Here is a 15,866-nt window from a genome sequence, read left to right as displayed (position 1 = left end):
CTCCCCATCCTTCCCAGTCTGTTCGAACGTGACGAACATGGCAGACCCTTTGTCGCTTCTTCGACAGTATAACATAAACAAGAAAGAGATCATAGAAAGGTCGGGTGAGATCATATTTGACGAATTCTCATTTCCAAGGACAGCAAAGACGAACTATGTTATTTTCAAGTAAGTAATTCAGTGCCTGTTAATTGTAGAAGCTCTCGTGTGTTCCGTGAACTTTCTTTTTCTTAAATTTGTTAATTTGGCACTTGTTGTTGCATGTATTCAAGATTTTTTTGACTTTATTATTTAGATCCCAGCCGAAGGAATACTACACTTTGGAGTCGCTTTTGTTTCTGTTGAAGAATGTGCATTTATCTCATCCAATTTACGTCCAGCGTGCAGCGGTAAGCAACGAACAGCTTGCTTATTTAGAAATTTGCTCATTAAACTTCTGTTCGACAGTTGAATCTGGGTGGTTGGATCGGTGCCAGTTGCTTCTATTTGATGATAGTAGATGATAAATATGTTTTAGTTTAACTTAATGAAGCAACTCATCTAAATTCGTTGTCTTTATTTAATTTGTGTCATCTTTGCTCTCAATGCAAATGTTTAGTGTTAGAAATGAATCACTGATTCATCCTGCCATGGGATTGTTTCCCTACCAGCTACTTCCACTGATACTTTTTTATTTTCCTATAATTTCTTTTTTCCTTCCATATTGGTAGGGTACAAAGATACCAGTGGTGAGATTGCCTGACAGAAAGGTTTGTTTATTTTCTCATTTCTTTTTAGTTGTATAGTAATTTTCCAATTCAAAAGGAAAGGAATGATGCATCATAATGTGATTTGCAGAAGCTGCAAATTTTGATATGCACCTGCCTCATACATTAATTGTAACTCAGCCACCTAGTCTTTTTTCTCACAGCCATACAGCTGATTGTGATTGTGCCTAGCTCTACAATGCACATCTCCACATGCTAGGTTCCATTATCCTCCTTCGTCATGTGGTTCTTTCAAACATACAATAGTTAACTTTACAAGGCAGTATTGGTGGAATGTAGCAGAAGTGTTTGACTGCTTTTCAAGTTGGATACAGACCAAAGCATCTATTTGAAAAACTGCTATAACAAGTGCTGGAGCTCAACAAAGACTATGGAGAAGCACATTTTCATGCTGAAACGCATCCTTTGAGTAAACGTTATCATGTTTCCACTTTCATGTTTTTTTCTCTAAAGCATTAACATATATTTTATGCATGTGGTAATTGTGAGAATGCAGAGAAAAGTTGAACAGCCTTTAACCTTTATGAATGGTCCTTCATTTTTTGTGCATTAGAACTAAACATGTGGTAAAGATTTTTATGCAGCAGGGGAAACTGCTTAGAAACGTTCTATTTACTCACATCTTCTTACAAAAAGACTTACACAACTTCACAAACTAACCAAATATGCCAGTTAAATTATAAGGATCACCATTGATTCCAGTGGCTGTGTTAAGTCAACTAATATGTATATAAAGCTGTAGCTAGTGTTTGTTGTAAGTGATCTAATGTACAGACAACTCATCTTTGAATTTCAGGGATTACTCAGCTATCTCAATGGAGAGACAGGTTGGTGTGCATAACTACTGTATAGGAATCACGTGCATGTAATATATCAGATTTGAGTGTTAGTCCTCAATCACCCACTGTGAACTTATTTCCAATAGAAAGTGACTTGGTTTTACCTAGGGAAGGAAGTTGTTATTTTTGTAATTGTACCAATTCGTGGTTGTTGTTTTTCTCAATCTTCATTAGATACTGCAAGCAGCATTGACAAGAGTGTCCCTTTGGAAATGCCTAACCAGCGCTCTGCCATTGCTCAGGCACAAGGTTTATATTGTATTCTTTATTCCCATTTCACTTTTAACTCTTTCACTCATAAGATCAAGACGTGAATTCTCTGTGCTGTTTGCTATACATTTCACATACTTTAGATTTGAGAATTTGAAGTTAAATCAATCCATATTCCCTTGTTGATATATTTTTCTTCCCTTTCATCTCTTTTCTGCTTCATAATGCATTCATAATGTAGGAAGGAATTTTTTTGGTTTCTCTTAGAATAAATTTGTTAAATCTTTGATCCCTAAGTGCGACTTGCATTTAGTCTTGCTTTGAGTAATCACTTTTGAATTAAAAGTGAGGTCATGACGGTAAAGGAAATGATCTCCAACTGAAAGAGCTTGTGATTGTTCAGCAAATTCTCATTGTCAGTACCATTGGAAATGTGTAAAGGAGTAAGAGAACAAATTGAATTCAGTCTTTGGAAAGTTACAATTTTTTTTTTCATCATTGCTTTTCAAAATGTGTTTTTATTTATTAGCAAAAAGGCCAGGAGATGACTCTGTAGGGGGAGAGATCAAGAAACCTCGGGTTGAGGTTTGTATAAATTAACATGAAAAATGTGGTTTATATTTTGTAAGTTATGCCTTGTAAAAAAAACACAAACAATGTAGTATGTTAATCCTCCTTTAAAGTAGTATTTGTGAGTTACTTAGAAAATATAATGGAGAACTTTTAAATGTGGCACAATTTACTTGTATGTAACCATGCAAATTGCATCTTTTGTCTATGTGGTGTTGGCACTTTCTATCATTCTACAAACTTCCTGTTTAATTGTGTATTTTTTTCTTCCAGACAGAGCAGTTACGTCTGGATAAGGTATATTAGCTTTAAAATATTCTGCCTTATTTAATATTGCATCTGTTCGCTGTTTCATCATCTAGTTGTACTGAGTTCTATTTTTGAATAATGTTTTAGCTTTAAGCTGAAGAACAATAAAAGAGACAGAAAAAGCAACATTTAAATAGTAAAACCATGATAAAAAGAACAATAATTAGTGCAGTATCAAAATATATTCACTGTTTATATTATCTATATACTTTATACCGAACAGCAGACCAACTGCTAGCAAGTAGATCAGGTGTCTTTTCCTTGAATTTTCATTGTGCTTGTCTCTGGATTGAAAAATGCTGAGAAATGATGGCTGTTATAAAGGCTTGTTATTGTTATTCCTCCATGTCTCTGGATCAACAAAAAGTCTGTGTTTAAATCTATTTTCACAGGGAAGAAACCTAATAGCCATGAATAGCATACACTCTGAAGTGCAATAGTGGAATTTAAATGTAAATGAAAATTTGTTGTAGCTTCTTCAGCTGTTTACAATATCATGATTTTCCTTTTACCTCAGAAAAGGTTGGAAGCTCGACTTGAAGGGCACAAGGAGGGAACTGTTACCACTGAACAAATCAGGTAAAGTGTTGTGTTTAACTCACTTGTAATTTGAGGAATGTTCTACTGTCCAGGAGGAAATATGCACACTTCAAAGTTATACTCTCTGAAAGCCATTGCAAGGGTTGATTTTCCTTTCATCAACCTCAGGTTGGTACCAAGTATCATAAATAATTGATTTCTTAATTTGATTCAGTTTTTTCCCCTTATGTTTATCTGTAGATCTTTGAGTGATGCTATGTCAGTTGAGAAGATTGCAGCCATCAAGGCTAAGCGTTTGGCAAAGAAAAGGACTACCATCAAAGTGGATGATGACTTGGAATCTGGTGTTTTGGTATGAAAAACTGATAAAATGTATTATTTTGTAGTGATGGAGAGATGCACAATTGTTCAGCCTGATTATATCATTTTTTGGAGCAATCATTACACTGTAATTTGTGAAATTCTTTATTTTTGTAGGAACACAGGGTTTTTGTTGATGCTGAAGTTGATGTAACAAAAGACATAGTTAGTCGTGAGCGACCTCTTCGCACCCGCACATCTGTTTTGCAGAGTTCTGGCAAGGTGTGTATGTGATACAAGAAGTGTTATGCTCTCTTTAAACAATACTAGGAGTCCATAGGTAATATCTATTTAAACTTTCTGAACAGTTGAGCCGTTTTGCCAAGCAAAGTTATTGTTCAGTCGTACTGTAGTAATTTATCATTTTAATTGTATGTATATGTTTTCAGCAATTTCTGAAGAATGTGTTGGCCATACTCCAATCTGTAAAAGCCCAAGAGGAAGGGAAAGTCAAACAGCTTCAAAATCAAGATCCCTTTACAAACACTGTAAGATTTTCTTTCAATTCTAGTTTAAAGTTGTGATTTTTGCTTTTTGTACTAATGAGCTGAAGTTATTATTAATGTCTTGTGGGATATCCCTTAGTTCTAAACCCTTTAACTCTGAGAAGTGATTAACATGTAACTTCTCTTAGTAATACCCATACATTATCCAGCAAACAGGTAATGAAAAAGCTCAAACTTAACAGGTAGGAGTTGTTATCTTGATTTAATACCAAATTCTCATATTGAATTCATAAGGAAATGTCATGTAGTTAGGGGGAAGAATTAACAATTAGGTTGTGGGAGTTAATGAGTTGCTTAAGAAAAGTGATAATTCATTTGTTCTTGCAACAGGAAACAAGAAAGAAGCCTGTAACTCCAGTACCATACAACAGATATGATCAGGAACGATTTAGGGGAAAAGAAGGTATGATGCAGAGCTTAGCATTTACAGCATACCATTGATTTATGGTTGAATTGATGGATAGTCATTTTAGTTTCTAAAGCTAACAAACTTGCTTCTTTAATTTTTGAATTAAAATCTCTTTTGTACATGTAGATGTTGAAGAGCTTTGATTTATTAATTCAACAGAAACTGAGGGCTTCAAAATTGATACAATGGGAACATATCATGGCCTTAGTTTAGAATCTGTGAAGGTAAAGTGTACTAGTTTGAATCCTGGAGGGGCTGAATGTGGAATCCTTGACTTATTACACCTTCTGAAACATGAAATGATTAGGAGCTATTTGCTCTGACAATGACACCTTTCAAACTCTGTACAGTGGCCAATTTATGCTATCAACTCAGTTAATAATGCTAAATTACCCTGCTTAATTTGATAGTTCACCTGTAGCCATCCATACTCCTGGGTGAAAGGAGTTGCTGTGTGAGTAGAGGCTCACCCATGAACACAACTCTATGAGCAGGCCAGATCTTACACAGAGCTCTTAAGCTGGTTCTGGTTGTTTGAGGGGTGTGTAATGCTATCTGCTGGGTAAATCTCTTGGCCCTTTGGACAATTGGACCCTGGAGTCCTGTGTGCTAACCATTGGACCACATCCAAAGTTGTTTTTAACCATTTTTTTATCACTTGCAGGAAGGAGTTCAGAAACCCAAGAAAGTCTTTCCCAGTCCCTCTCCTCATACACAGCCCAGCAAGACCCCCAGGCCTAGTGAGTACTGGAAACCTTTGACTGTCCATTACAGCTTTAGTGTAAAATAGTAAGCACTAAGTCAGTAGAGTTTAGTTGAAAAACAATTGGAAAGTCTGGATTGGACTCAAACTTTGCCCAACCAGCTGCTTAATTTCCTCTTGTGCCAGAGCTTGAGGATAGATTTCTTCTTTACAATATTAATACAGTAGCGAACAGAGAAGTTATGAGATTGAAGACAATGTCAATTAGAGGATTATTAGTTGATCCAAAACCAAATTCTCTGAACTAACGTCATGAGAATTGAGTGACAGACAGTAAGGAGCATTACTGTTGAGACCTTGAGAGTGAAATGGTTAACCCTTTAACTCCCATGAGTGACCAAGATAGAATTTCTCCTTACAATATATACAATATCAAGCAGACAAGTGATGAGAATGAAGTATTAGCAAGGGGATTGTAAGTTGATCCAATACTAAATTCTCCAACCTAGCATCTCAAGAACTGTGTGTCAGACAGTAAGGAGAATTAGTAATGAGACCTTGGAAAGTAAAATTGAAAGTGAAATGGTTAAGCTTTTCTCCTCGCTGCAGACACTCAGACAAAGTTAGAAATACATTTGTATCAAAAGCTTAGAATGTCTAGTTTATTGAAACAAAGGTAGGAATAATTTTCTTTTAGTCTTGATCTTAGTGATTGAAAATTATCATACAACAATATTAAAAAATTATTTAATCTCATGATTTATAACAATTTATGACAATTTGTATTTTCAGTCCCTCAAAAGCCAAATCATCCTCCAAAACGAGGTAAGAGCTTTAAAATGTATATATTTTTTCATTGTTTGTTTTTCCTTTGAGGGGATTGTCATGATAACTATTGATGCAGCATGAGATGAATTTGCAAGTAAAGCTTAAAACTTCAGGGTTCACATGTTGTTGATAGGGTTAGTAGGACATTTCTAACTTGGGTAATCCTCCCCTTCCCTTCCCCCCCCCAAAAAAAAAAAAATTAGTCCATTAGATTAGGCAGATGAGAGAAAAAACAGCTTCTAAACAGCTGGATGCCTGTATCTGCAGTAATTTCATTATTATACATATCGTAGCTAATTCTCGGATATGTTAGAATAATCGCTAACTTGCCTCTCTTTGATATTCAGTCTTGTCGGACGGTTTGGTTTTCTTTGTCGTGTGATGGGTTTAATATTTGATCTGCATCTTTTTCAATTCCAGAATCACGCACTCCTATCATTATTATTCCTGCTGGTACTACGTCACTCATTACACTCTACAATGCTCAGGATTTGCTGCAGGACTTCAAGTAAGAATCCTTTAGTGCAATGATGCAATGATTTCGTTTTGCCAAACATGGTTCCAAACCTTTCGAAGAGCTGTTCATAACTGATAATTGGAAAACTATTCCATATGGGTCTTGAAGCAATTTTCAATTAAGTGTCAAAGGAATCCGAGGTTGGATTGGTTTTGCTTTACTTTGTCTCTAATTGGTCCAGAAAACTCGCGCCAAAACAAAAACCAGTCATGACTTAGACGCCCGCATCCTCCTTTGGTTGTTTCGTTGTTTTTTTGAGGTTTTATCGGCTCCTAAAAGGTATTTTCCTTTCTGATTAGTCGTAGTGATAACTTTGGTTTCGGATTTACAACACTCTGTCGAAAAGCGCTTCATTTAGGAAGTAACACACACGAGGCAGCTTTTCGTGAAGATCTCTCACAGCGGAATGTCGTTAGTGTGTCTTGGCCTTTAAAGCATTTGTTCTGTACCGTTTAAAGGTTCACCAGTTCTGATGAGAAAAAAGCTCAGGGCGCAAGGCGTGAAAACGAAGTACTCATTCAACGAAGGAAAGACATTCAGCAGGCCCAGGCTGGTACAGGAGGAGCATCAACCACAGTGACTGTACCTTACAGAGTGATAGACAACCCAGCTCGTCTTCAACCCAACGACTGGTGAGTCAACCCTCCTCCCGTCTCCCCCCCCCCCCCCTTCAAAAAAATTTTCGATGGAGTGTTAAACGTACCCCTTGAGGTTTGAAAATTTAGGGGAAGTTTTGAGGTGAAATATCAGTAAGGTACTAATTTTCTCGATAGGTTTACGCAGCAAAGCATTAACGACGAAGGCATTTTATTACTCGTTCAGTAATAGCATACTCCACTAATTAGAGACATTTCACTGGAATGTTTTCAATATCATAAAAGCCTTATTGCTCTACTGGACCACAATTCAACGAAATAACAAAATCAAACAAAATCAAACAAAGAGCCTGCTCCTACCTACCTTGAGTTTTGTTGCTGGACTGATTGAAGTAAATTTTTCTGTTTTCTTTTTCTTTTTTTTTTTATCGAGGCAGGTAGAAATTGTAACTCGCAAAATTTTCATGCCGTACGGAAATTTGGGACTGTTTTGATTTTACTTGTCACGCCTTCTGATCAGCCTAGAAAACTCACGCTATTCCCCGCAACCAATCAAATAAAAGACCATAATTAAGCACGACATGGTCACTCGCGTTTTCTTTTTTTGAACTTGTTACCTAAAATTTTCCAAATGCCTCTTTGACCTTTGCTGTAAAATCTGGTTTTTCATCTGCCAGGAATCGTGTTGTAGCGGTGTTTGTCCAAGGTCCAGCCTGGCAGTTCAAAGGTTGGCCATACAGCTCCCCTGTTGATATCTTCATCAAAAGTATGTGGAAATGTTGGATTGCAACTAGAAGCCTTTCCAGTTTATTCTCAGTCCTTATTGTAATTGAGCTTTCGGGTTTCTTTACATCACATCTATACTTATACATTCCTGAACTTTCATCTAAGCTTTCGTAGCTGGCGGTTTTTTTGGCGCCACAATCTCAGTTTTTGTTTGCCGTCTTCGAATTAAAGGCCACACCTAATCAGTAAAATGCATCGTTCATTCGAGGATTTTAAGAAGGAAAAAAATCAAATGCGGTACAACTCGGTAACCTACGCCATCAGTGGAACGTTTTTCTAAAAAGTGGCATTAGGACTTAAATCAGTTCTCTGTTACAACTAATATTTACAAATGATATACCGTAATTGATACCAGCGACTGAAGAAATTTGATTTTAAGAAAAACAACGCATCGAAAGCGCAAAAATATAAAGTAAATTAGTATGTAAAGTAAATGCGAGCCACGATCGACTGTTCCTTCCAATTTCGAACTATTCACTTTATTGAAGAGGGATGCTTCTTGTCTTACAGCTAAAGGTTTCTACCTCAAGTACGACGAGATGAAAACAGATCCCAACGTGCAGAAGTGGGACGTACATATCCTCACTGTAAGTATTGTTTTCTTTTCTCTTTCAATTCCAAAATAGGAGAAAAAGATTGAAAATAGTTTTTAATTTGCTTTCAGATCAGCCGAAATAAAAGACATCTAGACAAAGCTTCCATCATTAGATTCTGGGAAATTCTTGATAAGTAAGTACACTGATTGCTTTTAACCGTTTGAGCCCTAAATTTGACCAGCATCTAATTTCTCCTTACCATATCACCCCTGAATCACACATCAAGGTCACGAGAATAAAGGAAATGATCACCAACCGAAGAAGCTCTTGATTGTTAAACAAATTCTCCTTGTCAGCACCCTACAAATGTATAGAGAACATGTGAGAGATTATTCAGCGTTAATTGATTTCCGGTTGATTTTTTGCGATAAGTGACAGATGATTGAACAATAGGATCATATTATATATTTAAAATGAGAGAGACCAGAGCGTGAGACAGAGATCGGTGAGACGAGAGAGAGGGAGGTTAAGTTGATTTTATAAAATAAAACGTGAAGTTTCGGAACATAGCAGATTCTTTAGTCTCATTTCCGACACAGTGGCACCTCCGACGGGACGCGCGAAGCATGGAGGAACTAACCAAAGAAGCAGAGGCTAAATTGCAGATGTTGCTGTACACTAATGGAAAAACACGTGGCATTGTGGAAAAGGGAAACCTAGGAGCGGTCGCGCGACATCGCGACAACCTACAAGCATTAGTAAAAGAAGTAGACGCGCTTAAACTAAAGGTTGAACAGACCATGTTCAAGGCCGGGAAAAGTGCAGAAGACGTTGGAAGTTGGAGCAGTAGCATTGAAGAACCGATCGCCGAAGCTGACGAAGAAGTTTCGCGACTAGAAAAATGGCTCGTGGAGACGAATGGAGAGATCGAACATCGAAAGCACAAGGACGAAGAGGAAAGGAAAGCCCGTGCTCGTGAAGAGGAGCTTAAATTCGAAAGAGAGCAAATGGAGATGAAGCTAGAATTCGAACGCCAACTGGAAGAGACCAAGGCAAAACAGCAACCTGTTGAGAAGGTTAATCAGACTGAACAAAGGACAACAAAGCTACCGAAACTACAGATCACAAAGTTTAATGGGACGTATGAAGCATGGCTGCCGTTCTGGAACAAATTTCAAGCTGAAATTGATAAAGCAAGCCTTGCGTCTGTGACCAAGTTTGCATACCTAAAAGAGCTGGTAGATCCAAAGGTTCGAGCGGAGATAGACGGACTGCCTTTCACAACAGAGGGCTACGAAAGGGCAAAGAATATCCTCATCGGCGAATATGGGAAAACGAGCGAGATCGTGAATGCGTACGTCCAGAACATCGCGAATTTGCCTGTCATTACAGGAACACAACCTGCGCCTATCCACGAATTTTACAAGAAGCTCGTGTACAATGTGCAATCTTTGGAGACACTGGGCAAATTGAAAGACGTCACTGGAAATGTAAGGAGTGTGCTCGACAAACTAAAGGGTGTAAAAGCAGACCTAGTGAGAGGACAAATGGACTGGCAGGACTGGGACTTCCCACAGTTGATAAAAGCTTTGAAAAGTTGGAAGGAAATCAACCCCATTGGGAACGGCGCGGATAATGCGGGGAAGCAAGGTGCTAAATTCCGCGATCGCGAGAAAACATTTCACGCAAACGAAACTACGCCAACACAAAGAGGGTGCGTCTACTGTGACGCAACTGACCACAGAGCTGTGAATTGCGACAAGTTTGTGACAGTTGGAGACCGCAGGAAACAATTAGGACTGAAACAGCTTTGTTTTAACTGCACAGGAAGTCGACACCGTGCTTCTGAGTGCAAATGCCGTTCTGGCTGCCAGATCTGCAGTCGAAGACATCATACGTCGATCTGTGACAAACATACATCGCGAGACCAGCTGATGACCACAACGAGCGCAGAAAGGAAAGGAGTGGTGTATCCTATGGTAACAGTGGACGTGAACGGTGTTAAATGCCGAGCATTGTTGGATACAGGAGCCGGAAGTTCCTACGCTTCATCAACGCTTCTGAACTGTTTACATTTGCGCCCTATCCGTCAACAATTCAAGCGCATTGAAATGATGTTTGGTACTTCAAACAAAGCGATAGACATCTATGGCCTACAAATTCGAAGCGTTGATGGTAAATTCACCTTGGAAGCCGAAGTAAACAAAGTCGACCGCAAAGAGTTGTTGACATTGGAAAACCCAAAATGCGCAGAAATCGTGGCTCAGTTTTCTCATTTGAAGGGCGTAACCACAAATGATAACGACGAGAAAGCGATGTTGCCTGTTCATCTGATCCTTGGAACAAACGAGTACGCTAAGATCAAAACAGGGGCAAGACCAAGAGTTGGGCGCTCGGGAGAACCAGTAGCAGAATACACGAAGTTCGGCTGGACGATCTTGTCACCTGGAACAGAGTTGGATCTCAGCAACATGTTGTTAACGCAAACCTCCGCAATTGATTACGAAGAATTGTGCAAGTTAGACGTCTTGGGGTTGAAGGACAATCCAAGTGGAGACCAGGAAACCGTTTACGAAGAATTCAAAGAGCAACTAACTAGGAGTTCAGAAGGCTGGTACGAGACGAACTTGCCCTGGAAAGGAAATCACCCCCCCTACCGAACAATCACACTGGAAGTTTAAAACGTCTCAAAAATCTCGTGCGGAAGTTAGAGATACAAGGCGAGCTGGAGAGGTACAACGACATTATCCAGACTCAACTGAGCCAAGGGATCGTAGAACACGCTGACGAGGTGGTCAAGGACGGAAAAGAGTTCTACATTCCTCATAAAGCGGTCGTGCGCGAGAATGCAGAATCTACAAAGATACGCATTGTTTATGATGCTTCTGCAAGAGCTAATGCAAGTGTCCCCTCACTCAACGAGTGCCTCGAAATCGGCCCTCCACTACAAAACCAGCTTTGGAACGTGCTGGTACGAAATAGGTTCTATCCCGTGGCAATAGCTGGCGACTTAAAACAAGCATTTTTGCAAATTCGCGTCCGAAGAGAAGACCGAGATGCCTTACGCTTTCATTGGATAAAGGATCTGGCAAGCAAACAAGTAGAAACCTTGCGATTCACTCGAGTACTCTTTGGTTTGGCACCGTCTCCATTCCTCTTGGCCGCAGTTATCAAAGAACATCTACAGCGATACAAAATGGTGAACCCGGAATTAGTAGAGGAGATAGAGCGCAGTATGTACGTGGATGATTTAATCAGTGGTGGGGAGACAACAGAACGAGCGTTAGAAATCAAGATGACAGCCACGACCATCTTTGGTGAGGCGACTTTCAAGCTGCACAAGTGGCATTCCAACGATCGGGAACTAGAAGTTGAAACTGCGACTGTAGATGAAGAAAGTCAGAGTTACGCCAAATAACAACTGGGAACCAGAAAGGGCGAATCAAAACTGCTAGGAGTCCCCTGGGACAAAGAAAAGGACGAAATTCAAGTCAGCTTCCCGATTTCAACCGCTGAGCCGACAAAAAGAGGTATTCTTGGAAAAGTCGCAAAAATCTACGATCCACTCGGTCTGGCTTCACCCGTGACCCTCTCCGGAAAAATGCTCTACAGAGACGCCTGCGACACGAAGATCGCGTGGGATAGGCCCCTACCAAGTGACTTACAAGCCAAATGGAAGAAATGGGAGCAAGGACTTCCAGAGCACGTGAACGCGCCAAGAAATGTCGTCAAGCATTTAGGGAAGATATTATCAATCGACTTACACACATTCGGGGACGCAAGCGGGAAAGGAGTTGCAGCCGCGGTTTATGCAGTGGTGGAGCAACCATCAGGCACGAATCGAGGCCTCGTGACGGCGAAGTCGCGGCTCGCGAAGAAAGGACTCACGATTCCCCGATTAGAACTAGTGGCTGGACATATGGCTGCGAACCTAGTACACAATGTGAAAGAAGTCCTGAAGGGTTTTCCCGTAAGAAGTGTCTATGGTTGGCTGGATAGCACAGTCGCACTGCATTGGATCCGTGGTAATGGCGAATACAAACAGTTCGTGGGAAATCGAGTGAGGAAGATCCAGGAAAAAGAAATAAACTGGAGGCATGTACCAACAGAGGAGAATCCTGCGGACGTGGGGAGTCGGGGAGGAGATGTTAGTAGATTGACAGCTCTTTGGTGGCAGGGACCAAGCTGGTTAGCAAAACCGCAGGACTGGCCGCCAGACCTTGTAACGACATCTACTCAAGAATCAAAAGCGGAAGAAGTGAAACAAACTCGCGAGTTGTTTGCTCTAGCAGTAGAGAAAACAGAGAACAACGACGCCTTCGATGCGTTGCTGGAGAAGTACGAGCTGTGGCGTGTGTTGCGAGTGGGTGCTTGGATCTGGAGATTCCTCCACAACATAAGAACCGTCCGTAAACAGAGAATCGTTGGTCCCCTTACCACTGAAGAAATACAGAAACAGACAACGTTCTGGATCAAGCGATCTCAACAACAAGCAAAGTCGAGCCAGAAATTTGAAGAAGACCGTTTACAGTTGAATGTGCAAGGAAACCAAGAGGGAATATTAGAGTGTAGGGGAAGAATTCAAGGCCATTACCCCATCTTTCTGCCAGACTCCTCGCCCTTCACTCGCAAGTTAGTTCACCGATCACATGTCGACACACTGCACGGAGGAGTGGCCCTTACCATGACCAAAGTACGAGAGCTATACTGGGTACCGCGTTTAAGGACACTCGTAAAACAAGTTCTCAGAGCGTGTTCAGGCTGCAAGCGTTTTCAGGCCATGGCACTGGCAACGCCGCCTCCCGGACTCCTACCCACTGACCGCACAGAGGGGAGCACCCCATTTGAGGTTATCGGAGTCGATTTTGCAGGGCCCGTCAAGTACCGTATCAGAGCCAAAACAGAAGGAAAGGCCTATCTCGCATTGTACGCGTGCAGTCTTACCCGAGGATTATTCCTGGAAGTACTACCAAGCCTGGAAACCAGTGAATTCCTAAGAAGTCTAAAACGGCTCATCGCGCGCCGTGGGCGTCCGAAGAAGATATATTCCGACAATGGCAAAACCTTTGTTGGCGCCGAGAAGTGGCTCAAACAAGTTATGCGTGACGAGAAGACACAAGATTACTTAGCACATGAGAACATCAAGTGGCAATTCAACCTCAGCCGCGCCGCTTGGTGGGGAGGACAGTTCGAGCGCCTCATCGCACTGGTAAAAACAGCTTTAAACAAGACTATCGGATGCGGAATGTTGACCTGGACAGAGCTGTGTGAAGTGGTACTGGATGTGGAGATTGCTTTGAATAATCGCCCTTTATGTTACGTCGAAGACGACATACAGTTACCCGTGCTTACCCCTAACTCACTGCTATTTCTTCGATCAAACCAGCTACCAGAACTGGAACCACACCATCTAAGAGAATTTGATCTGCGTAGAAGAGCTAAATATTTGCGAAGGTGCAAGCAGGCTTTGTGGACCAGGTGGACTACCGAATATTTACGAGGGTTGAGAGAACGACACCGGATGAAACACAAGGGTCAAACCACGCCCTTGGCCAAAGGAGAGGTAGTCATCATCAAGGACGAGGAACGAAATCGCAATAAATGGAAAATTGGAATCGTGGAAGGTCTGATTCCGGGACGAGACGGAATCGTTCGAGCTGCCAAACTTCGAGCGGGGAAAGGAACACTTGAACGGGCGGTACAACACCTTTACCCACTGGAGCTGTCCTGCGATCGGGAGAATGTACAGGCTCCTCTGCAGCTCAACCCCTTAGCCCCGACATTCAGGCCCAGGAGGGATGCAGCGGTAGCCGCTCGTTATCGCATTCAAGATGCGAACATTGATGCCGATTAGAGATATTTAGGAACACTGAACTGATATACTGGACTAACTTTCTGTTTCGTTCATTGAATTTCAAATTTTATCGAGCGCGCCATTCTAGTGTTTTTCTCCGTTGAGAAAAACAGGGGAGTGTGTGAGAGATTATTCAGCGTTAATTGATTTCCGGTTGATTTTTTGCGATAAGTGACAGATGATTGAACAATAGGATCATATTATATATTTAAAATGAGAGAGACCAGAGCGTGAGACAGAGATCGGTGAGACGAGAGAGAGGGAGGTTAAGTTGATTTTATAAAATAAAACGTGAAGTTTCGGAACATAGCAGATTCTTTAGTCTCATTTCCGACAAACAGTATGGAGAATAGGCATACTGATGTTAGGGTGTAAAGGGTTAATTGCAGCAGATTTTGCTTATACTCGATGCGTTCCTACGTCGATTCATACTTATTATTTTTACATTTTATTGATAGAGGAACTGATAGATACCGAGAGCTACCCCCAAAACGGATTTTTTTTATCAAACCACGAGGCTTTTTTCTATGAATTCAGTGCTCGAACAACTCTGGTTGACATTTACTTAGATTTCCATCGTTAACTTAAATTACATTTTTTCTCGGCAGGTTTATGACAAAGAACAAACCACATTTACGCTTCTAAACATTCAAAACAAATTCACTGACGGTGGAATTTCATGGCAGCGAGGAGCTGTAGATATCCTGTGTATGGCAGACTGCTTTATCAATCATGCAATCAATCATGCAGCCAAAGTTTTGTATCAAAACAGTAGTTCTGTGAATTGAACAGTCATTGGAACAGTCTACCGCAGTTTTGCCCAGATTTCAAATACCTAGTGGACTCGGTTTTTGAATCTTATGATTGTGCGGTTGCATTTCGTATATCAGTAATTAACCCCCAGCTTAATGTAACTGTCGAGGAATAATTATCGCCTTAAAATTTCTCTTCGGAACAATGTAACATACAATAATTTACAGTATGGCAAATGGGAACCCTAAACAATATGTTTTAGAAAGAGTTCAACGTACATTACTTTAGATGTTTGAGGGAGAACATGTTTCTAAGAGAAGAACTTGATCCCTGTAAGTTTCCCTATAATGGCCGGGTTATTTGACTCGTATTCATTGACGGTGGTTTGTTTTTGCAATTTGATGACGTGGTAAACAAGTCGCCTGGGTATGGTCAGTTAATTTATTAAGTGTTGCAGCGAGGGTTTATACGAATATCAAGAGCGAATTGCAGTCACAGCGAGAATTTTCTTTTGTACTTTTATTGGGTTCATGCTGAGTGAACCTTACCTCGTTTCAGTGGGGGGAGGGGGGGAGAGAGAGAGTGTGTGGGCCCGAGGATGAGTTAGGATGAACAGTACTATCGATACATTGTAAATATTCTCTTTGTCTGTAATCAGGTAAATAAACACTTTTTCCACCGTTTGACTGAGAGATCACCCTGTTTACGCTAAGTTGTAACAGGATGTAAGAAAACTCGGCCCTCGACGGAAAGGTTGAAGATGTAACAACGCTACCAATTTCA

General features: G+C 40.6%; 1 protein-coding gene and 1 pseudogene across 1 annotated transcript; both read left to right on the top strand.

Moving 5' to 3' along the window:
• Nucleotides 1–19: 19 nt before the first annotated feature.
• Nucleotides 20–15,766, top strand: LOC131784332 (parafibromin-like). The gene is made up of 21 exons (XM_059101137.2): nucleotides 20–168; nucleotides 296–389; nucleotides 711–749; nucleotides 1,564–1,594; nucleotides 1,781–1,855; nucleotides 2,346–2,401; nucleotides 2,660–2,683; nucleotides 3,213–3,274; nucleotides 3,476–3,587; nucleotides 3,713–3,817; nucleotides 3,985–4,083; nucleotides 4,432–4,504; nucleotides 4,670–4,734; nucleotides 5,175–5,250; nucleotides 6,006–6,038; nucleotides 6,462–6,549; nucleotides 7,017–7,190; nucleotides 7,832–7,920; nucleotides 8,451–8,527; nucleotides 8,605–8,669; nucleotides 14,939–15,766. The coding sequence occupies exons 1-21, from the start codon at nucleotides 38–40 to the stop codon at nucleotides 14,973–14,975; spliced, it is 1,605 nt and encodes a 534-aa protein (XP_058957120.1). The 5' UTR covers nucleotides 20–37; the 3' UTR covers nucleotides 14,976–15,766.
• On the top strand, nucleotides 8,880–14,559 carry LOC131786956 (uncharacterized; annotated as a pseudogene).
• Nucleotides 15,767–15,866: the final 100 nt, after the last annotated feature.

This window comes from Pocillopora verrucosa, chromosome 4 (assembly GCF_036669915.1).
Source record: "Pocillopora verrucosa isolate sample1 chromosome 4, ASM3666991v2, whole genome shotgun sequence".
NCBI classification, from domain to species: domain Eukaryota; kingdom Metazoa; phylum Cnidaria; class Anthozoa; order Scleractinia; family Pocilloporidae; genus Pocillopora; species Pocillopora verrucosa.
This window is presented reverse-complemented; position numbering and strand designations above follow the sequence as displayed.